This window comes from Penicillium longicatenatum (genome assembly GCF_028827895.1).
Source record: "Penicillium longicatenatum strain IBT 33135 chromosome Unknown contig_4_segment0_segment0, whole genome shotgun sequence".
NCBI classification, from domain to species: Eukaryota; Fungi; Ascomycota; class Eurotiomycetes; order Eurotiales; family Aspergillaceae; genus Penicillium; species Penicillium longicatenatum.
The window spans coordinates 3,778,491-3,800,484 of record NW_026643122.1 but is presented as its reverse complement, the minus strand read 5'-3'; the positions used below and the strand labels follow the sequence as shown (position 1 = coordinate 3,800,484).

Here is a 21,994-nt window from a genome sequence, read left to right as displayed (position 1 = left end):
GCGGCCATATAACACTGTCGTTAATCACCGACCTGGAGCAGCGGAAGGGTATCCTTGGAAGACGTTTCTTGTGGAGGGGCGGAATCAATGGAGGGTCCGGGATCAACGTTCGAATAGCATACGTCGGGGAATGAGGCTGGTGAACGACGGAAATAACCGGGCGTTGGTGCATATTGGGTTACATCGTCCCACAGATCAATCGCTTGGTTTTGTTGAAAGCCATGTCTCTCATGGCCAATAGAGTGATCGAGTCTCATGTTTTTGGGTGTACTGTAACAGCAGACTTATTGTTGGTGGTTCGTTGAGGCCTATGTTATCGGCTGCCAAAAGGCTGCAGTGTGTCCGCAAATAACAGAACCCTTCCCAAGCAGGAATTCACCGATATTATTACCCGGAGATATTCTCCAAGCCGAGGAAATACCCCTTAAGGAGGCGAAGCTGGCAACGAGAATATGGCCAGGGGAAGCAGGGATTCTGGGAAAACTCAAACCCCCTAGGGACTACTTTGCGGAGACCCCGGTGTCGACTTCCACGGGGTTCTACCAAATTTATTTACACATTGCGTAAGTTTACTAGCACTGTACGATATTATACAAGCAGTATTTTACGGCGGCTCTCAATTTACTGCGACTAGCCCAATATATGGTCTGCGCTAAGGACTTGGCAGTGGGACTAGAACAGAGTGATTGAGTGTGCCGGTCAAGCCGATTTCGAGAACGACTGTAGTTTTCTCGCCTTCTTCTTCCTTTAGATTCTTTGATTTGACTCGCCGAACGATGATTTCCAGACCTTCGCCAATGTCCCTCGAACATTCCAAGTCCTCTCTAATCATTGCTGCCTTTGCATTTCTTTCCCTAACATCCATTCACTCCGCTTCTTTTGTATCTCCTTGAGTTGTGCAAGCAATCTCATTTCCAGCAGATCTTTGTTGCGCTTCATTTCTTCAATTGCGGATCGCAGCTCCCTCCGAAGAGTTTCAACCTTTTCTGATCGAGTTGAATCTTCCAAGGCAATCAAAAAAAGCTGTGCATTTTCAGCAAGTCGCTCGACACCAGCTGCGGCCTTTCGAAGCCGGTGCACAGCAGAATGTCGAAGTTCTTGAAGGAGGCCAATGAATTCGCCAAGGGGAGGTTTTAGGTTATTTATGAGCGGGTGAGACTGGCGAGCGAGTATCTTGGTCCATTCGGTAAGTTCGACCGCCTCGGGACAGTCCCAACCATTTGTTGCCAAGAGCTGAGGGAAATTTTGCTGGGCAAACTCGAAGCAGCTCTCTTCAAGTAATGTTGTATAGTCGTCAAGACTAGATGATGACAACGATAGTGCATGTAAACTGGATATAACGATCGGACAGCTACAGCTGTGCCTGTGTCCTGCTCTAGACATTTTGCGAAAATGAACTGATCATCATTGAATGTTCGTTCGTCTTTGATCTCAGTATGAGAAACGATTGCCATTCCTATTGAAGCCTCCCTGTCAGATATTTCCTTCACAGTGTTGGCCTCGTCTCTCGCTACCTCGGCTTCAGAAGCCTCTCTCTCAGCGCTCTGGGTAGGCGATACATCGAACAACTCCGGGAATCGAATTCTAGCTTTCAATGTCGAATCAAAAACTTCGCTCTCCAGGAGCTTTTTGGCCACGGTGCTAGTGCGATTGATATCATACTCTCGTAGAATATCGGTGAGAGCAAGTTCGTTTTGTCTAATTAATCCTTTGACCGTTTTTAATTTTCTCACCTGAGAATAAGCGCCACGGAAGATATTTTGACAGGCCAAATATATTAGCCTCTCATCTGGATCGCTTTGCACCATTTTCTAACCCTATAATTGCCTTCAAATGACTGAGACTTGCCTCTGTTATATATATCGGCGCGTTGAGAGTCAATACTGCATGTAGGAATATAATTTCCAACACCTTAGGCGAAGGGCGAAAGGCACATTCCATCGATGTAACCCTCTGGCATTCTGCATTCATAGATAATGACACCATAGCCGCCTTCATTTGTCGCGAGATTACAATAATCATAATATGCCAGAATCGGCTAGCCATCTCCAATGCAGTTTGCATCACCGATAGCATCTAGCCTAGACCCTTCTCCTTACTCTGCTGAGTTAGTTCTAAGGTTCATCATCATGTGACTGACGTGGTCAGTTTGGGACGGGTTGACCTAGAACAATCCGGTCAAGCAGGGCCAGCGATAATCAGTCAAAAATTTCCAGTAAAAGCGCTTTAGCCTTATCATCCGAAGACGCTACCGCCTCCCAGCGATTTTAGATGTATATTCTGAGAATCACTAGATTCTAATTTGTGATTTCTTGTTCGATGGTTTTGAGATGGTTTTTAAGTTGGGACTTGGATCTCCTAGGTTCTAGTGTACCCCGCTATTAGGTGATCGATCTAGATGTAGAATAACCGAATGTCTTGATTACGTGACCTATGTCCCCTTAGTGAGGTAGGGTTTCTTTTCGTTTACCTTGATGGCAAGTAGACGGGTGAAGGAGCTTTATACTACATTTACTTGGCTCCCGTGGAAAGACTGCTTAGAGTGATGAACCGTGGAGGCTCACTATTACAATAATGGTAGGTGACCATTATATCTATGTTTCTGGAAATTACAGCCCCACAGCTGGTGCTATTTATCGTTACAATACATTTCGAGTTGTCATTAAAGACTGGCTAGTATGGACTAGCGTGTTTCGGATTAAAGTTCAGAGAAGAAAAGAAAAGAATAACAAGGTGAAGCTGATTTCGAGCGGCACTGTAAAAATCCATCATAGACTCTTTAAGTATGTCTCGAAATGCACAAATTTGGATTTCATTCTTTATACGAGTAAAAGGTGCACGCAGAAATTATTGCAAGCCTCACTAGACCAGTCAAACTACAAGTGGATGAAGACTTTCCAATGAGCGGATGCTGGAAGTTGTGAGTACTGGACACCCCACTAAGAATTGAAATCTCCGCTTACCTGACTCAGCTCACTAACAGTCCTCGCTGAAGTTGTTGACGATAGAAAGTCGAATGCTTTTGATTCGATCGGCCATCTTATAGTGTCGTCTATGCCCACATTTTCCTTCGAGTACTTTTGCATCAATTCCATTGCTAAGAGTCCCAACCGCTGTACGGACGGGGACTGACTATTTCCTAACGTGTATGGTACAGTCATCTCTAAACAAGCTATTATCAAAGTCAGTCTTATTACAGAAGAACATCAAAAATCAAAGGTCATACCAATCTTCACAACTCCGTCGAGACTGATTAGACTTGTGGAGCATTTTAGACCCGGATGTTGATAGCCATGGTCAATCAGATGGGACAAACCGTCTATGATCTTAACCTATATAAGAATCATGCAATATTGAGAAGGTAGATTCGAGATCTTACCTGCTTGAGGATTGAAGCTAGTTGAGCCTCGGTGGGATAGGCATCGCTAGCAACTAGATGCTCTAGAGTGACTGGTAGATCTTCAACAACAAAGTGAAGCGACGTATCCTCCTTGAAGTATTCCATGGCCGAAAGTATGTTGATATGATTAAGGCGAACATATTTTTTGAGTAGTTCTACCCCCTCTAGCCTTGTTGTGGTCCTCAAAGCTACCAATTGGGAATTTTGGCGATGGTTCTCACAGATAGATACTTTGCCAGCGAGCTCACATGTGAAAATGACTTTGTAGATATCCCATGGTGAGCCATTCTGCAGAACCGGACCCAATGCTCCCGATTCTGTGATCATTTCAGAGCGTGTTTTTACAATCTTACGAGGTCGACTTTGCTGCGCTTCAGGGAGTTCTAGTCGTTTAAATGAACTTTGAGCACCATCATCTGTATCCTCGGGAAATTTAGTCTGTACAAGAGAAGGCGCTTGGGCTTTCAAAATGTTAAATCGAGTAGCCCGTTTGTTAGGTTCCATGGCGAAATTGGGGGTAACAAGTGATCCGAAAAAGAGAAATGCGAAGAAGGGATCATGAATGATAAAATAGAGATGTGTTACTCTACTTATCTACCTAGCCTATCTTGGCTAGAATTTGGGGTCATTTCATACCTTAGCTACCTACGAGAATACGATACCATTACCCATGCCTTTCTGTTTTATCATCGAAATAGGAAAGACGGAGACCCCATCGGTTGATTCATGGCAATCTCATTTCAACCTACCATCGTAGGTTAGACTGAATAACCATTTGCTCCGCAAGAGCTCCGAAATTCATTCTTAGAATGCAAGGAAAACAGTCGAATCACGCTTGCGTGCTTTTTTGACCAAAAATGTCCATCGTAATACTTACAAGATACACTGCTCCATATCTATCAGTCAATTCTTTATTTTTGTTGACACGAATGTTTCTTTGGTTTTATCTCTTTCTCTTGCCTTTCATGAGATAGCTTCAACTCCTTGCCAATACCAATTTGACGAGTTTTCCCGGAACCGCATTTTCTACTATATACTCACTATTCCATTTTCAGCAGACATGACGTGTAGCCAATGTACTATCATCCTCGGGTTGGGCGTACAAAAAGCGGTTGAATATCTGTTTGCTTTGATCATTTTAATTCAGCTACGTACTTCATCATGGACTTTCCACACGCGCGAGATAAGATAAACTGAAAAATACTCTGCCAAATAGAAAATCCGATTTTACGCAGTCTTGATGGTCCCTGACACTCTTTCCTATTTATAGACTTTTTACTTTGAAATCTATATTTTTAGGAAATGCTTTATCTTCCTGGACTGCAATATTGATCACTTTCACTGGTCTCTTTATTCGATCGTATACTGACCAGGGCCCGAGGCCCTAGAGAAAATTGAATGAACCAGGAATTTTATCAAGTAAGCGCAATTAAATTAAAATTCCTAGGAAATTCATATCATCAACCATGAACAATGGAGTAACCCCCGTTTGTTAGCTGATCAGGCAGACTGCCAATTCCATACTGTATTGGCTTTTCCCTAGATCGCCTCTTTCGTATGTGGAGAGTTGACCATAAATATGGGTAGATAATATTTATCCAGGTCAAATTTGATGTGTTTCCATGAGAACGAGCACAGAAATATCTACATGGTTCGCAAGCAGGAGCTTGAACGCTAGCCTGATTTGATGTCTCTTTATATGTTACCAGCAGAGATTATCTCTCTCGTTGCGGACAGATTGGTATCGATCAATGATCTTTACAACTTTCTACAAGCCCGTCGTGAGTTCTACAATCTCCTCATCTGGAAACTTTACCAAAGAAATGTCAAAGACGACGGTGGGTCTGCCCTTGTATGGTATTCGCGTCATGGGCAAGAATCTGGCGTTCGAAATATGCTGGCCGCGGGTGCAAATGTCAACCTTCGAGAACCAGGTCCGGCACAGACAACAGCTCTCCTGGAGTCGGTACATCATAACCATATCCGTGTTGTGCAATTTCTTCTGGAAAATGGAGCGCTACCTAATACAGCGGATATTCGCTCCCGAAGGCCTTTGATTCTGGCGATGAATGGACGAAGCGACGTGGCCATCACCAAGCTGCTTCTTGACTACGGTTCTACGGCCAATCCCATTCCACTTGATAAACGTCCTCCATTATTGGAGGCCATTCGATCAAATCAGGAATCAAAAGTAGCGTTGCTTTTGAAACATGGGGCTGATCCACACATTACCGAAGGCCGAGGGGCAATGAACCTTTTGCATGTCGCCTCTGCGAAGAATGCAGTTCCTGCAATTTTGAAGATGCTCATAGGCGTCGGTATTGCGGTCGACTCTCATGATGGTTTTGGAAGAACCCCGCTCCAAGTAGCAGCTGATCATTCATGTGTACGTGCGGTACGCGTATTACTGCAACATGGCGCCAATCCGAATTACAAAAACATTAATCGGCACTCTGAAGGGCGTACAGCTCTCTTCTACGCTGTGAGTGGTAAGAGTGCAAGGCATGAGAACAAAACCATCATTCGAATGCTCGTCATGCATGGCGCGGAGGTGAATTCTAAAAACTGCGTGCAGCAGACACCTCTGCTGTATGCAGTCTCGCGAGGTGCGATAAAACAAGCGCAGGCACTTCTTGAAAATGGTGCAGATATTATGGCAAAAAACTCCAATAATGAAACCGTGGTTCATCTGGCCATTTCCTTATGGGGCTACCGTCCAGACATGTTAAGTTGGCTCATCGAGACTGGAGCCGACATGAATTGGATCGGCGGCAAGTATCACGAAACGCCGATCTTTTACGCCATCAGACACTTTGATGAACGAAAAGGGATAGAGAGCGCCCGGAAGATTTTATCTCTTGGCGTTGATATTCACTTTCGAAACTCCGACGGACTGACGCCTCTCTCCCTTGCCGTCAGCATGTGCTCCATTGAATGGGCAGAGCTACTTCTCGGGTACGGGGCTCTTGTAAATTCAAAGGACATGCAAGGAAGGTCTCCGCTACACCATATTGCCGAAACAAAGTTGGGCTCTGCGTCTAAAGTCCAAGCAATCGTCTCGCTACTCATCCGACACGGGGCCGATGTAAACTCCCGGGACTGTTCAGGTTATACGCCATTACATAGAGTGGTAGCCAAGGAATGGATCTGGGGGACAGTTGGAGAGTTGTTAAAGGCCGGGGCTGATCGTTGCGCCATGTCTCACGACGGCAAATTCCCATATGATATGGTTCCTGCTGGTCCTTGGGCAGAGACTCAATGTCTTTTTCTGCGCCATTACCCTGTCTGACTAGTATCTTTCCTTTAAACTTCAATGGTATTTTCAAAAAGTATTTTTTCCATCTTACTTGCTGCAGATCGACGGCGAAGAAAAATGCATAACGTTATAGATCTGCTGGAAACCAAATTCGCCATTATGCTCTCTTTGGTTTTCCCAGGCCATTCATAGACTGAAGTCTGGCGAAAATTTCAGAAAACCAGCACCTAGAGCTCCTTCCGATTACATATCATTTACTCGTTATCGAATCCATCTCTCCTGGTCGTTGCTTTGTGAATAATGTTCTAAAGGAAGAAGATGATGCGCTCACCAGGACGATTTAAGCAGATAGCCGACATGTCAATGATCATTCACTCGAGTGTTCAACTTATTATATCGAACGCGAATCTATGTTGAAAGCGATCAATAAATTTTATGTATTCAGTAGTAACTCAAAAGAATATTTTCGAGGTGTAACTTTCTGACCAATATTACACTTCCTGCCAAATGCATTTCGAATTACGTAAATAAAGTGAAGCTTAGGAACACGTAACTACAGGACAGCATTACTCTGAGAGTGCCGAGGCCCCACTTAGAATCTGTGTTTTGACCGATTGGAAAAAAAAAAAAAAAAAACCACTATAGGCAAAATTTACGCAAAGCTACTTCTCCAATAAACGAACATGCTTGATAGCTAGAGGGACTAAATCATACAACGTATTGATTCTATGAAAAAATGGGAAACAATAAATATATCGGTATCTTTCAAAACCAAGGATAAACAGGACGATGGAACACCTGTTCAAACGCAGGATGGTGAATCATGTTGCAAGCCTGACAGTAATCCTGAGTAAACAAAATTATCAACAAAAGTGCAGAGCCTCAAATTTCTGGTTTCTACTCTTCTTGATTTCTGCTGCTCCGTTCTCGTTTGCGATCTTTACAAGATGTTCAAATAGTATCTCGATCGGTATCTTGTCCTTTCCAAGTCCTTCAACACCTCCGATAACACTCCTTGGCGGCTTCCAAATTTCGAAATGCAGTTACTGAGGACTGCAGTAATTACAATCGCTTGGTTATCCATGGCGATTGCTTCTCTTCACTATATGTACGACAAAGATGTTGGCCGCGCGGCGGTGCAAAATATGAAAGCAAAAGAAAATCTCACATCAATCCACCAGAACTGGCGCTCTCTCCTCCCGCGAAAGATATGGCAGATATACCTCATGCCGCCAAATGTGGATAAAACCACTTTTGAGATTGACTCTGAGAATCTTGCTGACACAATCTCTTGGCTCGCTCACAACCCCGGATACGCATATGTTTTAGTTGGAGACGATGGCGCGGAAGTCTTCGCACGCCAAGACCTCAAAGAGGGTTCAAGATTATCAAGCATATTCAGACAGCTTAAGCATACCGGAATGAAATCCGACTTGTTGAGGTACCTTGTACTTGCAAGGGAAGGTGGTGTTTATTCGGATATCGATACGGTAAATCTTAAGCCCATTGACCTTTGGGTACCTGAAAGGTATCAGAGAGACGCTCGCGTCGTTATTGGGGTGGAATTTGACCGTCTTGATGGGGCAAATTGGGGCGAGGTTCATCCCGACCTACAATTCTGCCAGTGGACCATCGCTGTGACACCTGGGCACACTCTATTCGGCGAGGTGATAGAATGGGTGATTTCTGCGCTAGAAGACTTCACAGTATCCCATCAGACGACGTTCTCAGAACTCACAGTCAGTCCAGCCGAGGTTATGAGATTGACCGGCCCAGGTGCATGGACGGATGCTGTATTTCGGCAGCTACAGAAGTATGAGCCAGACTTGACGTCATTGAGAAATTTCAGTGGACTGTTGGAGCCGAGACTCGTAGGAGATATTTTGATATTTCCGATTGATGGGTTTGGAATGGGCCAGCTGCATTCTAATAGTACAAGGGACGGGTCAATTCCCGAGGGCGCGTTGGTCCAACATAATTTCCGAGGCTCGTGGAGACACAACGATAGGTCGTAATGCTTTTTGATCTGACAGAGTCACTCTACGTTCTTGGTAGGATCTACTGCAGTCAAGCTCGTGGCATAAATGGGGGCGATCGATTGTATGGCCCTTTGATTGCCTTCTTTTTGTCTCTCATTTCTTGCTTTATTTCTTCTTCTCGAGCTTGTATTGTTTCTTAAAATGGACTCATTTTCTCCAAACTGATGGCTTGGTAACAAATTATCACAAAAAGCTCTTTTAGAACAATACATAAAGGACAGCAAGCGTCTCAGGTGGGTTTCCCAAACCCTAAATCAACTGCTACCGTCGCCTGGCCCAAACTTTATCTGCCTCTTCTTCTTTTTCATGCGGGAACCACTTAAATAAACACCCAAGGTTTTCCACGCTAGTGATTTTGAACACTTCAACTTATCGCCCGATGAATGCATGACATGCGCTGAGGCCTTGGTAGTGGAGTCCAAGACAAGAAAATTAATCGCCCAAGGAGAAGTATATCTTACTATTGTCGGTCACTATGGGACCGAAGTCTTTGAGGCTTACTACTGATACTCAACATATTTATTTAGACCGCATGGCAGCCAAAGGTAGCTTTTGCAGATAGATATGATAGATTCAGGGTCAGGGATGGGGTTCTGATAGCACGAACAGAAGTAGAAACGAAACTAGAGGCATATACAGAGGCAGAAGAAGAGGCAGCAGAAGAAGCACAAGAGGCAGAAGAAGAAGCAGTAGAAGAAGCAGAAGAAGAGGCAGCAGAAGAAGCACAAGAGGCAGAAGAAGAAGCAGTAGAAGAAGCAGAAGAAGAAGCAGCAGCAGAAGAAGAAGAGGCAGCAGAAGAAGCAGTAGAAGAAGCAGAAGAAGAAGCAGTAGAAGAGGCAGTAGAAGAGGCAGTAGAAGAGGCAGTAGAAGAGGCAGTAGAAGAGGCAGTAGGAGAAGCAGAAGCAGAAGCAGTAGAAGAGGCAGTAGAAGAGGCAGTAGAAGAGGCAGTAGAAGAGGCAGTAGAAGAGGCAGTAGAAGAGGCAGTAGAAGAGGCAGTAGAAGAAGCAGAAGCAGAAGCAGTAGAAGAAGCAGAAGAAGAAGCAGTAGAAGAGGCAGTAGAAGAGGCAGTAGAAGAGGCAGTAGAAGAGGCAGTAGAAGAGGCAGTAGAAGAAGCAGAAGCAGAAGCAGTAGAAGAAGCAGTAGAAGAGGCAGTAGAAGAAGAGGCATAATCAGTGGATTCAGAGTCAGATACACTGCACCAACTTCCAACCTTGAATTTATCATTCAAGGTGCATGCCGAAATGTCTCCGTTCTGATTGAAAAAGGTAACGAGACCAGTTTCATTTACTTCAATCCAAGCAACTGATTTGCCATTTACTTTACCACACGCATCCACATCAAGGACGGATTTATCCTCGCGGGTGCCCTTCACGACTTCACTCAATTCTAGAAATTGGTGAGCTCTGTTTTGGTAGTGCCATATATTGGGTTCTTACCGGAACAGTCATCTACGTTGAGTAGGGCAAATGTTGCCGAATATCCGGTACATCCATGGTTATGCTCTGACCATATGACGCATTCGCCATCATAATCTATGACTTGGAGAGCGCCACCGAGTGAAGCGCGGATATACATGCTAGTAAGCAATAACTGGATTGTGGCGAAGATTTTCATTGTTTAGATATGGGTTGAGGAAAACTATTCTGAATAAAGATTTCTCCTCGCAACATATCTTATCTTAAGTACCTAAGGTCTCTAGGCCTACGGTGTGCTCTTCGTCACATGAATAAGCTCGGGACACTAATTGTATCACCCAAATAAGAACAGAAATATGTGGAATGCAGTTGACCAAAACATTTCAGCATCATTTTCTTTCTGAGCGGCAATAATATCAATCTTCACCTCACATCAGAAAGCTATTCAACGTACGTAGACCCTACTACATATCGCTATTCTTGGGTTGATTAATGTGGGCAAGGTCACGACAATAACCCATTGATCCTTTTTTCTTACGCGACTTTTCCCTGATGGGCATACTCATCCAGTATGCGCCGCAACGCATCAATTTTTCCACCAAACACCATTTTTATGTGCTCGATGGATGGACCACTCAAAGAAATGTACAGGCATATTATACACAAACGATAGCCGCAGGCAAATTTGAGGTCGCCTGATTGAGAAATGAGCCGAGCGTGTTAAAACCAATAAAGTATTGGCCCTAATAGTGATATTATTATCTGATGAGGCTCTGTTAGAAGACTAATCTTAACTTATTCGGAGCTTTCGCAGTCTCATGATGGCTAAGGGCACCATAACAGGAGGTCCTCTCCTTTTCATTCGTCAACCATCGCTAGGGAGAGACCAACAGAAAAGGGATCAAGATTCAAGGGTCTATCTGTTAACATTTGATTTATTCATGTGATTCAAATCTGTCACAGTATATATACTGAGATCTGTCATGCTTACTAGCGCAGATCCTGATTCTTAGCAATCTGTGGAGACATTCTGCAATCATGCGAATTCTCCCAGCGAACAAGCTTGATCATGTTGTCTCCATCGGAGCACTGTCTTTCTCTACTGCCGTATTGATTTGCCTAGCTGTTGTCTTTGTTGGATGCACCTCTCCATCATCCTCAACTGACCTATACTTTATGAAGGTAAAAAGGGTCAATCAATATGTCCTTGGTTTTACATAAAGCTCAATTCAGCGATTAGGTAAATTTAAGCAATTTTCCAGAGATAGACGGCCTCTCTATTCGTCGCTCACTTGATATTGACGGAGTAGATGCTTCGAGCATCACGGAAGGCGTGGCAAGCGTCGTTAGCACTGCAGCAGAAAGTGCCCAAAGCGACCTGGTGGAGGTATCCGCGGCCGCAGAGACGGCGGTTAGCCAAATTAGTAGTCGCCTAGAGACCTTGTCGAAAGACCTCAAATCACAGCTGCCCGAGTACTATGTTATCGGTCTTTTGGGTTATTGCAAAGGTGATGACAACGAGCCCACTATTTGCTCAAATCCAAGTACTTCATTTTCATTTAATCTATCGGGAATCTTTAACTCCGTATCTACAGAGGTCAATGATGTTTTCTCGGGTATCGACGAGACAGCCCTTACTGGATATCACGATGCTGTTCGAGCTCTTATTTGGTTGTACATTTTTTCTTTCATTGCAGCATTTTCGACGATTGTCTTTGGCATCAGAAAGGTTTTTGCATCAGGGGGAAACAAGTTGTTAGTCCTGTCCTGCACGGTATGTTTCCTGACTTCTCGAAAGACTTTGGGCGGGCCACGTTAACAGATGCAGCTTTCGACTACATTAATAACTACGGCAACAGTAGGGGCAACGGTCGTCTACAGCTTGTTCACCCAGGCGATTAAAACTATTCTTGGCTCTTTCGGTGTTCAGGCCAGCCTTGGGACACATATATTTGCCTCCGCATGGCTGGCCGTCACATTTTCTTTAATTGTCTTCTTGATATGGCTAATTCGGGCATTCTGCTGCCGTAACTAAGTGTTCCTGTTGTGGTCGTATAGATTCGAGCTACTGTAGGAAGCTTTCGAAGCGTTCATCACAAAATTTAATTGTTCATATTTGATGTTTCAGAGGGGATACCGAATGATGCCAGGTAGTCATGATGATGGTGAGTGTATATAAATTGGTATCTTGTGACTACAAAAAAGGTATTTGAAGATTGATAGTCACGATTTGTTCCTTAGTTACTACTAGTACACACTAAAGTATATTATTTAGTACTTCCTCCATGTAAATATGGAAGGATGACTGTCGCGCATAAGCGGCCGCTACCGCCACTGCACTATCAATTCACTGGTCGCTTTTATTCGAGTCGCAAGAACCATAGAAAGAAGATCGATAAGAGTTCTTACGGTGTTAATTTCAGAGTCTGGCACCCTACTCTCATCTCAACATGGTTTATCAACGACTCTTTAAATGCCAGTATCCCTCGGTGTACCACGATAAACGAGTCCCTTCCTTATCCGTCAGTCGCTGAATTTGCTGCATCCGGCCAGATCGGCTATCTTCAAATAGTACATATTTCTTACATTTTTATTTGAATAGACGATTGGTTTTCCAATTCTCACTATTCCTCTATTATAACTCTTCACGAAAAATTCCGAAAAGTCTTTATATGACTTCAGGTCTTTACCATTTCCAGCAAGGAAATTCTGTTTTTTATATGAATCAAAGCCCCTTGAGGAACATCGGATATTGTTTTGACTTAGAGATTGGAAAAATTATATCTCTCACCGTTTGAAAGATCAAATTTGAAATGAACTGCGCTGGCTGGCAAAACGGAGCTGATTATTTGAGCAACACTTTCAGGCAGATTAAAGTCAAAAGCACGATGAAATTGGCGCTACACCTCTCTTGAGCTTAAGTATAGCCGGCTCAGAGTAATTTAAGCTCTGAATTCATCAAATGCGTGAATACGGTATCTTGTAGTGTGAATAATTAATTAGTGCTTGGTGGTTTATTTCAGGAGATCTCTGGCATGACCACTTTCTCCCAACTACTTCAGTCACGCTTTGCTTGTACAGCTAAACATATATAGCCCGTCTGTTCTATAGTAGTAAATCTTTCATGTTATTTTACTCTATGCCAACGGTTCTACCACAGACATGTATCGGCGTTCTTCAATCAAAGCTTTCTCGCGAGGATATCGTCCACTAGCGCAATCCCACCAAAAAGCACCCCTTAATTTACGCAGTGGATTACCTGATCAAACTACTGTGAGTCCCAACGAGACACGGCTGTATATGCAGCGGGATAATGATTATCGTACCTTTAGCATCCTATTGTGGAATCCTCTAATCAGATGATGCGCTCTCTACTTCAGGGCTATTGTCCTATTTTTAAGGCTCATAGATTGGGATGGGAGGCCGAATCACTTCTGCACCTCAATCCTTCCCAGCAGATGTGCTACTACGATGGGAAATTGTTTGGCGGGTATATTACCCTCTTAATGGACCGTATTCTCGCCGATTGTTGCAAACCAGCCTTCACTGCCTATTTGAACACCTCGTTCATCCATCCAGTTCCACCATCAGCACCGATACTTCTCCGTGCATGGCCGGAGAAAGTCGAAGGCCGGAAGATTTTTCTCAAAGGGTCTCTCCAGATACCTGGAAAAGCTCCTCAAGATTGGGTCGATGCTATTCGGACAGACGCGCTCTTCATCAGGCCGAAGCCGTGAATATGGAGTGGACCACACAAGTCTTTCTTGTAAGACGAGGACCTGGAGGGATAGTTTCTCACGTCATCAGAATACTTTGTCATCAGAGTACTTTCATGTCATCAGACTCCTTTTGGGAAAATGTATAAACGTAGTGTGAGTTTTTGTGACTAGCTAGGGCCGCATACAGTTGGTCACTAGCTTAAGCTGCTTCGGCCTTGACCACATTCAAGCGGCCTGATCATGGGAGCGGCAAATTGGTCGCGATAAGCTTTGACGAGGCTCTAAGTTCGTTTTCAGGAAGTGAATACATCCATTTGTACATTGAACATAATAAACCATATGTATAGTTTAGGTGCCATGCATATGCGAGAAGTCAGAGTAAATGACAACAATTGACCAACCAATCTAGTAGCAAAACAGAATAGGAGCGCTCGAAAACAGGCCTGATTCTTACCTTCTTATCTTGTGTCAATCTGTAATCTGAAAGGCACTAGCGGAGGCTTAATCAATGACTTACATCGCTGGATTTTGATAACGACGTGTTCGAAAAACAATAATGGAAGTAGAGAAATCGGCTCTTCTAGATTAGAGGTAGCTCTACGAAAAGTAAGACGATGCTGTTATATGGTACATGAACTGGAAGTGCTGTGAAAATTTAATTCTCTTTTTTTCTAGCAAGCGAAATTAATTTCATGACCTTGGTCTTACAAAGTGGGCCACGTGGATGCGTACATATGGTAAAAAGGCTTTACTGGCTTAAAGCCCTTAGTACTTTAGGCATGAAGTTAAATAGTATCGAAGCAATATAAAAGCCTGAAACATTAAACTCTGGACACCGAATATAGCCTTGAAGTTCGTTTACAAAGATGGACAATCGACATACTGGTGCCTCCGACGTGGAAGAGGAGAGGCATACGCTCGACTACGCCAATGCCTCCGGCATGGGAGATGAGGGAGAAGCGATCGAACAATGGCTGCGTTTATGTAAAGCTGTTGGATATTGTATCAAACACTTGACAAATCGAGCGTCGTCTCTACTGCGGGACGCCGCACAAGACCTGGAAGACGACAGAAATATGGTCAAACAATGCCTTCGTATATGTGAAGCTGCATACGAATACTCGACAAGTCAAGAGCCACCTCAACTGCAGCGATTTCCGGAGGGAAGCCAGGGTAGTGCAGACACCAATAGCCTCTTTCAACAAGCCTTAAATCCCCATATACGGAGTATGGATTCTAGGGGCAACGCTTTCTATCGCAAAACATTCAAGGAGGAGCTGATTGCCGAAGGCAGTCAAGTAGTAGTTGATACGCCGAATCATGAGGTCCGTTTCCATGGGCAGCATGGGCGTGCAAGGCAGCTAGTTGGCTTAGGGGCGACAAAGGAAGAACTTCGAGATCTAGTCGATCGTCAATATAGATAATGACGAACAGTCTTAGGGGCTGAACGCCACATGATGACAGTGGTCTTGAGGCATCGTAGATCACCGTACGAATTTTAGCGTCGATCAGCCGTTGCTCTCGTAAGTTCTACAGCAGGTCCAATTAGGTTGCATTTCAGAATTTCCAGTCATAGAAATCATCTTTATCTTTCAATATCCTGGTGTCGAAATATTTGAGGGCGAATCATTGTATGGATATATAATTCAAAGTCGACTTGTTTTCTGATACCTTGATCAAAGCCCCTCTGCGACGCAACTTAAGCAGTAGTGTGAATTTGGGAAGGTACATTGTCACATAAAGAAAAGTCGAAATTTACGGAATAGATTGACCAAGCACATCATGGGTTGTATTCAGCATTTTGCTGGGCTAGATGGCAAGTCGCCAACATTTGACTTTGAACGATTCGCTCCAATCTCAGGGCTAAACAAGGTAAAGGTATGTAGCCTCTGCCTCCGCACATGCACCGCGGAAACTGTAAATAGACTTGAGAGCTCCTTTCACCAGTCAGAAGATATGGGCCAACGGCTCCAGGATATGGCTCAAGAGCCCCAGGAGCAACCTGGCTCCCAGGATCAGTGATTGTATTCGCACGTGAGCAGCTAGTTCTCTTATGATAATTTTTTCTCACGCCACACCATGGTTTCCTCTCATTCCAGCTGCCATGAGCAGCCCTAGCGCGAGTTCGCTTGTTTTGCCACTGATATAAGCAATACCGTGGCCTGTCGCAGGAAATCATATATTGCTGAAATATCTATTGATTTGGGGACGTCCATAGTTCATGAAAAGGTAAAGCGGCCTATCTCAACCAATGTATGCCTTGAGAATTTGTGATGCGGACTGATTTTCCAAACGAGCCTGTAATAACGCTCACGGGGCATTATAAGTAGTATGACATGATTGGTTCTAGGCTATTCGTTGCTCCACGTTGGAGAAGCGTAATCCCATGGCCTATCATACAAACTATTCTATCCGGTGAACCAGGACTACACGCGACAGCCTATAAATAATTATAGAGATAGGAGGCCGGTCGGAGGTCACGGAGACTTGCATGGCATTGTGAGGGAGCCCAGGACCATGATGATTGGGAAATAACTAGATGACAAAGATGCGGAGACCTCGACAGATTACGGCGATTTGCAGGCGTCTGTATCTGAGCCTTTATATTTTTTGCGATAAGCAAATGCTCTAAAAGTCAACATGCACCTCTTAACTCCGTTGATTCAACGAAATGAATTTGTCAGCGGTTTATGTCGTGACTTACTGGCTTCTTCCACCTGGAGCCCTATGCTAAACCCCTAACACAGGCTTCTATTAGTGCACTTACAGCTTGTTTGCTGGTCATTTCTTGGTCAAGCTGGTCACATGCATGCTCTTGCTACGCACTTTCATATTCTTTTTTTATCATTGGCTTGCCATTCGTTTGCACTGTGTATTTGCTTTTGAATTGGAAGCGGGGTTGGGCCGCAATGCATAGGCTTTAAATACCCTCAAACCTGATGGATCCTGCGGTACAAAAATTATATTGAGATTGCCGTCGGCTTGAGGCGGTGCTACTTTTCAGAGTGATCAAGGCGCCAGTTTTAAGGACTTTTCCTCATTCTACAATTCGTGCCATACCGCAAAGTATACTTGCTCGGTAAGCGCTCTTTAGTGTAACTAATCGGTATGAAGGACGCTTCTCATCAATTGGTATATATTAATAAATACATTCTGCCTCTCCCCAGTCGATGTCCCTGGTAGTCTCTACAGAGTCCAATATAGGGATTCTATGACGACGTATGATATATATAAGGGGTTCAAGGCAGTTGATACGGTTACGTTGTATGATGATGATGGAGGGGACGAACAGGAAAAAGGCGATACTCTCCAAGAGTTCGGTGACGCAGTAGAGCAGCATTTGAGCTGGGACACTGACTATGAAAGCAATTCCATCTCGCTCTTTTCTCAGAGAAGACATGCTGGACAGGCATACCCGTTTTGGCAGCAGAAACTGCACGCTACTTCAGATTGATACGACGGCTCTAAACGGTTTTTTTATCTTCCGTGCCGGGGAGGTTGTTGATGCACTTTCGTTGTCGATCCCCGAAGCAGCCCAAGCGAGTGTTGCTAGGGAGTATCTTATTGGCCATTATATACCCCTACGTGCTATCATAAGAAGTCGAACCGTTCGTGAAATCCTAGCAGGTAAGCTCACACCTTCCTTGCTAGATCCTGATTTGGCCTAGGAGCCAACGGTGCCATGTCTCAGAATCTTGTACCCTAAAGCAAATAAATAAGAAAGAAGATACAGCTCGAGGTTCGCGTCGTCCTTCCATTCCACGCCCTTTGCGGCCATCGCCTGAGGATGTGGCAAGGCCCCAGCTAATTGCACAGCTTGAGGCAATGGGATATAATACGGGAACGTAAACATATAAACCTTCTATCTGTTTTTCTTCAACGGAAAGGGCACTTTGTGTACCAAAGCCTATAGTTATTTAGTATGTACATGGTAAAGGCTCCGGCAATTCCATAACGCGTTTAATCAGGATTGGAAAAGTGTCCTAATACCGTGAGAATGTATTCGTATCTAAGCCCAGGTGATCTCGTGGAAAGTGCAAGCTCATTCTGAACTGTCAGAGGGTCGGGAGGTTAGCTCCTAAATTTTCGCGTTATTACAGAGACCATGTACTCCATCATCTCTACTGCAAGGCCTTCATGACCACACGATTCATACGAGCGCGCAATTCTGGGTATCGAGGCTAGTAAGTTGACATTCGCCTAGCCCAATGTTTGTCCTCTTGCTACGACCACTCGATCAAGTATCTTCACCGCACGATCCAGCAGATCATCTCCCTTACTTGGCCAATCTGCATGCACAGCATCACCTGAAAGATGCTCATTAGTTCAAGACCATTTTTGGAGAAAGATAGATAGAGGTGGACAAGCACTAGGAAAGTGTTGCATGAACTTCTGTCTGTTCTCACAACCCACGTATTAGGCTCATATTGTACTTGCTTTCCCGCAAAATTAAGGGTGATAGAATCTAAAAAGACCTCCGTCAATGTCAGTACTAGCCAGTAGCCATAAACACGCGCTAGCAATGCCGAAAAGGGGTCACGGCAACAAAACTGGGATCACACTAGTAGCACGATGTGATTGGTCCTACGCTACTCCCTGCTCCACTTTGGCGAAGCACAGAAGCACAACCCTGCCCTGTACCTTAAGCATTGTGCTATGCTGTACGCACTGGTTAGATCAATGCGATGTAGGCTTCATGTCAAATTCCAACTATTCTCGCAGTCAGATACAGACTTACTGATTACGGACTGGTGTGAGGGAATCGAGGAGTCTCACCACCCTTCACCGACCGCCGATATCTGCCATGATTCTGCCACGTTCAGAAGGTCCATGTGCAACAGGGTGTTTAAACCTATTACAGAAAGGCGGCGAGAGAAGCGGTGAATGAGAGTCAAGTTGGATTTCTATGGGCTGGTTTTGGTGTGGTCTTGGTCCCAACTTCCCCATCAGGTTTGTGGCATGACGACCCTTTGACTCAAGTATACGTCGGTATGATCGTATGAAGCCTCATGACGTCCCGACTTGGGATAAAATCGAAATATTTGTAAAATGCGAAATTCGGCGCAGGTAAAGGGTCTCATGCAGTTGCAATGCACGAATTCTTGGACCCCGCATTCACATTGGCGCCTCGGCAAAGACTAAGGAATGCACCGCCTGAGAACTCTCCATCCTCTTTTCCTTTTTGCGCGCTGTATAGCTCACCAAAAGAAAAGATAACAATAACATGGGGGCCAACACAATATCTACAACGGTTCAAGATGAAGCTGCTCGTCAATCCTGCGAAGGGACAAGCGGAGGGGAAGAGCTTCTATCTAGAACACGTGCATTCTGGAATCGAGAGACGTTAGTATGTCAGGAGTGAAGTTTAGAAGGATGCTGACTGCAGTTTCCTTAGTTTTATTGGATCCGCGATCTTTAACCTCCTTGCCTTTGCCCCTCCCGCCGTTTACAGCACCCTGAGTAAGCTATGGGTCGCCAAGTTGAGCTCCAGCGAGGTAGTCACAACTGATGTATACACTTACATCGGCATCATTGTTGAGGTTTTGAATGATGGTATTCCCCGCTCTGCATGGCTGATTATTGGGGACAAATCATCGCGAAACCTGCACTCACGGCTGAACCTTGCCTGGACCATGATAATTGTCGGCGCAGCACAAGGGCTTCTGATGACAGTTATATTTCTTGCAACTTCGACCAAGCTTGCAGCCGCCTTTGTCCCGGCTGAAGTGCGACATGCTTCGCTTGCCTACGTACGCTGGTCCTCCATCCAAGGCCTGACATCTGCCACCGAAGCGGCGATCTCTTCATCGACCAGAGCGCTGGATCAACCGGACGTCCCTTTGATGATCAGTACGAGCAAATTTTTGATCAATATCGTGCTAGATTTCCTACTGATATCAACATTCCGTGTTGGGAAATTTACGCCAACCATTGTCACACAGGCTATTATTCGATTAATTTGCGACACATTATCGGTGATAGTAGGACTTCTATACTTTGTTTGTGTAGTTGCAAGGCACAAGAAACGAGAGGCTGATGGCCACGAACAAATTCAAAATAAGCCTCTCTGCACTGACAACGTTAGTTCGGCCAAGTTTATACACATTTACCGAGTCGGTGATCAGGAATTCCATCTATCTATGGCTTGTCAACAGAATAGTTCAGCTTGGAGATCTCTATGCTACGGCTTGGGGAATTTTCACCACAATCCGCTGGGGGCTCGTTATGATCCCTGTTCAGGCTCTTGAAGCGTCAACTTTGGCTTTTGTCGGGCATAATTGGGGTCATTTTCAAGCAACACGGCAAATAGAATACCCTCAAGCTAATAGAGCAGAAGTTTTTGGTAGGTCTGAAGCTCACGAAACCTGGATACTATTAACTTCCTGAAAGCTATCATTCGACCAGCCCTTTTATCCTGCGGAGCTGTCCTGGTCTTCGAAACTGCCGTGTGCATTGCGTTATCTATACGTGGAATACAGTCCTTCGCTTTTTACTTATCTGGTTCGAACGACGTGGCGGCTGTCACCCAAAAAATGTGGAAGGTAACTTTTTGCAGAGACAATGAAGTCTTCTTTCTCGTTGGCTTACGTGTTGTAGGCCATTGACTGGACCTACATCTTTTATGGACTCAATTACCAACTCGGAGCTGTTTTACTTGCAGCTTCACCTCGGTGGTACCTATACCAAGCACTCGGCTCAAACCTGTGCTGGATGCTTCCTTGGGCGATCATTGTTACTGTTCTCTCTTTACCCAATTCACTAGCCTGGACGTACTATGCAATCATTTTTGGAGGCGCACTCGTGTTTGATTTTCTTGATGTTGGAGTGACGCTACTTATTTGGATTCACAGGCTTTCCAGAGGGAAAGTAAGGGCTGGCTCGCATGTTGGATATTTTTGATCTAGGACTGATCCGTGCCTTCTCATAAATTGTATGTGACTTAGCTCCACCTAGAGTGTAGTTTCCAAGTTCAAAAATAAGCCAGCTTGACCCTTTTTGGTACTTCCTTTATTCAATGAGCGATCTTGTGCGAGAGAATTGCCGAGCTCAGTACAGCCTAAAACATACAAAACAACTGCGAAAACCGAGCCCCTTACGACTGACGTCAAGAGAATTGGCATTTTGGCTGTGAAGGTTTCTCAAAGCCTTTAAATCATATTCAACAATGTGATAAAAACAAAACAAGGAAATCAGACGCAATTGATAATTGGGGGAGAGGCAAACCAAGAGCTGGAAGAGACAAACAAGAAACAGTCCCATGCTTTCTCTGTGCATGGTTCAAAAGTCCTGTTTTAGGCATAAGCTTTTCTTTACAGATGTTGCACACACATTGCATGTCATTTGGGAAGGGCTTAATGTGCCGGTTGACAAATTGTCGACTGAGCGAGCCTGGATTCTTGTAAATCTTCAGGCGCTCAATCTCGGGCAGTCCAGTATTACCAAGGCAAATAAAGCAGATCGTTGGTCTCTCACTTTCCGATTCGACGCAAACAGAAGCGATGGCCTGAGAAAAAATATTGTCTGCTTTTTGTCTCTTAGGCAAGGGAGTAGCAGTACAGTAACTGGGCATAGTTCTGTCCATTTTGCTCAAAGCAGATCGACAACTAGGTCCAGTGCGTAGATCAGCAGACACCTGAAACAGCACCGTGGTGGTGGCCACGAAAAGAGCGGGGTTGGTTGTTTCCTGCGGGCATTTACATTCCTTCCATCCGGCAGATGTGCACGATTGAGAGAGTTCCTCAGCCCTTGGAGAATTTTCTGTGCCGCCATTATTCTCAGGCTTCTCGTTGTAAAAAAGCTTCTTGAGTATTAAGTACGTCTAAGACGAATGTTCACGAGGTCTCACTCTTACCTAGAAGAGCTTGCAAGAGGGCATTAACTTGCGCGCGATCCTTGGGCTAGTTTGGCCTAAGGTAGTGGAGATTTCTGGGCGCATAACTACAATTCTGTGGATGAATCCTTATAGGCTAGACTGTCCTTAATCTTTCTTCTCCGATGAACAAAGCACAAATCGAGACATACGTAGTCAAGGATCCGTTTTCGTATTTGCAAGGATCCGTTTTAGTGGTCGCAGTGACCTGTTTTGATAGTGATAGAATATCGTCGCAATCTCACGGCAAGTTGACGTCATCAGATCCTGATCTAAGCTCTGGACAGTTGTCGAT

The 21,994-nt window shown here is 44.6% G+C and overlaps 7 protein-coding genes across 7 annotated transcripts; 4 read left to right on the top strand and 3 right to left on the bottom strand.

Moving 5' to 3' along the window:
- Positions 1 to 828: 828 nt before the first annotated feature.
- N7484_008217 (uncharacterized protein) lies at positions 829 to 1,808 on the bottom strand (the record flags this gene model as incomplete). Its single annotated transcript, XM_057118604.1, has 2 exons — positions 829 to 1,300; positions 1,342 to 1,808. 2 exons carry the CDS (start codon positions 1,806 to 1,808, stop codon positions 829 to 831), a joined length of 939 nt encoding a protein of 312 aa, XP_056971639.1.
- A 1,398-nt stretch (positions 1,809 to 3,206) lies between these two features.
- On the bottom strand, positions 3,207 to 3,904 carry N7484_008216 (uncharacterized protein; the record flags this gene model as incomplete). Its single annotated transcript, XM_057118603.1, has 2 exons — positions 3,207 to 3,332; positions 3,380 to 3,904. 2 exons carry the CDS (start codon positions 3,902 to 3,904, stop codon positions 3,207 to 3,209), a joined length of 651 nt encoding a protein of 216 aa, XP_056971638.1.
- A 1,183-nt stretch (positions 3,905 to 5,087) lies between these two features.
- Positions 5,088 to 6,689, top strand: N7484_008215 (ankyrin repeat domain-containing protein; the record flags this gene model as incomplete). Its single annotated transcript, XM_057118602.1, has 1 exon — positions 5,088 to 6,689. One exon carries the CDS (start codon positions 5,088 to 5,090, stop codon positions 6,687 to 6,689), a length of 1,602 nt encoding a protein of 533 aa, XP_056971637.1.
- A 1,073-nt stretch (positions 6,690 to 7,762) lies between these two features.
- Positions 7,763 to 8,671, top strand: N7484_008214 (glycosyltransferase family 32 protein; the record flags this gene model as incomplete). The annotated part of the gene is made up of 1 exon (XM_057118601.1): positions 7,763 to 8,671. The coding sequence occupies one exon, from the start codon at positions 7,763 to 7,765 to the stop codon at positions 8,669 to 8,671; it is 909 nt and encodes a 302-aa protein (XP_056971636.1).
- A 547-nt stretch (positions 8,672 to 9,218) lies between these two features.
- Positions 9,219 to 10,309, bottom strand: N7484_008213 (uncharacterized protein; the record flags this gene model as incomplete). The annotated part of the gene is made up of 2 exons (XM_057118600.1): positions 9,219 to 10,081; positions 10,132 to 10,309. The coding sequence occupies 2 exons, from the start codon at positions 10,307 to 10,309 to the stop codon at positions 9,219 to 9,221; spliced, it is 1,041 nt and encodes a 346-aa protein (XP_056971635.1).
- Positions 10,310 to 14,695: 4,386 nt separating this feature from the next.
- On the top strand, positions 14,696 to 15,253 carry N7484_008212 (uncharacterized protein; the record flags this gene model as incomplete). Its single annotated transcript, XM_057118599.1, has 1 exon — positions 14,696 to 15,253. One exon carries the CDS (start codon positions 14,696 to 14,698, stop codon positions 15,251 to 15,253), a length of 558 nt encoding a protein of 185 aa, XP_056971634.1.
- A 3,800-nt stretch (positions 15,254 to 19,053) lies between these two features.
- On the top strand, positions 19,054 to 20,077 carry N7484_008211 (uncharacterized protein; the record flags this gene model as incomplete). The annotated part of the gene is made up of 2 exons (XM_057118598.1): positions 19,054 to 19,172; positions 19,225 to 20,077. The coding sequence occupies 2 exons, from the start codon at positions 19,054 to 19,056 to the stop codon at positions 20,075 to 20,077; spliced, it is 972 nt and encodes a 323-aa protein (XP_056971633.1).
- Positions 20,078 to 21,994: the final 1,917 nt, after the last annotated feature.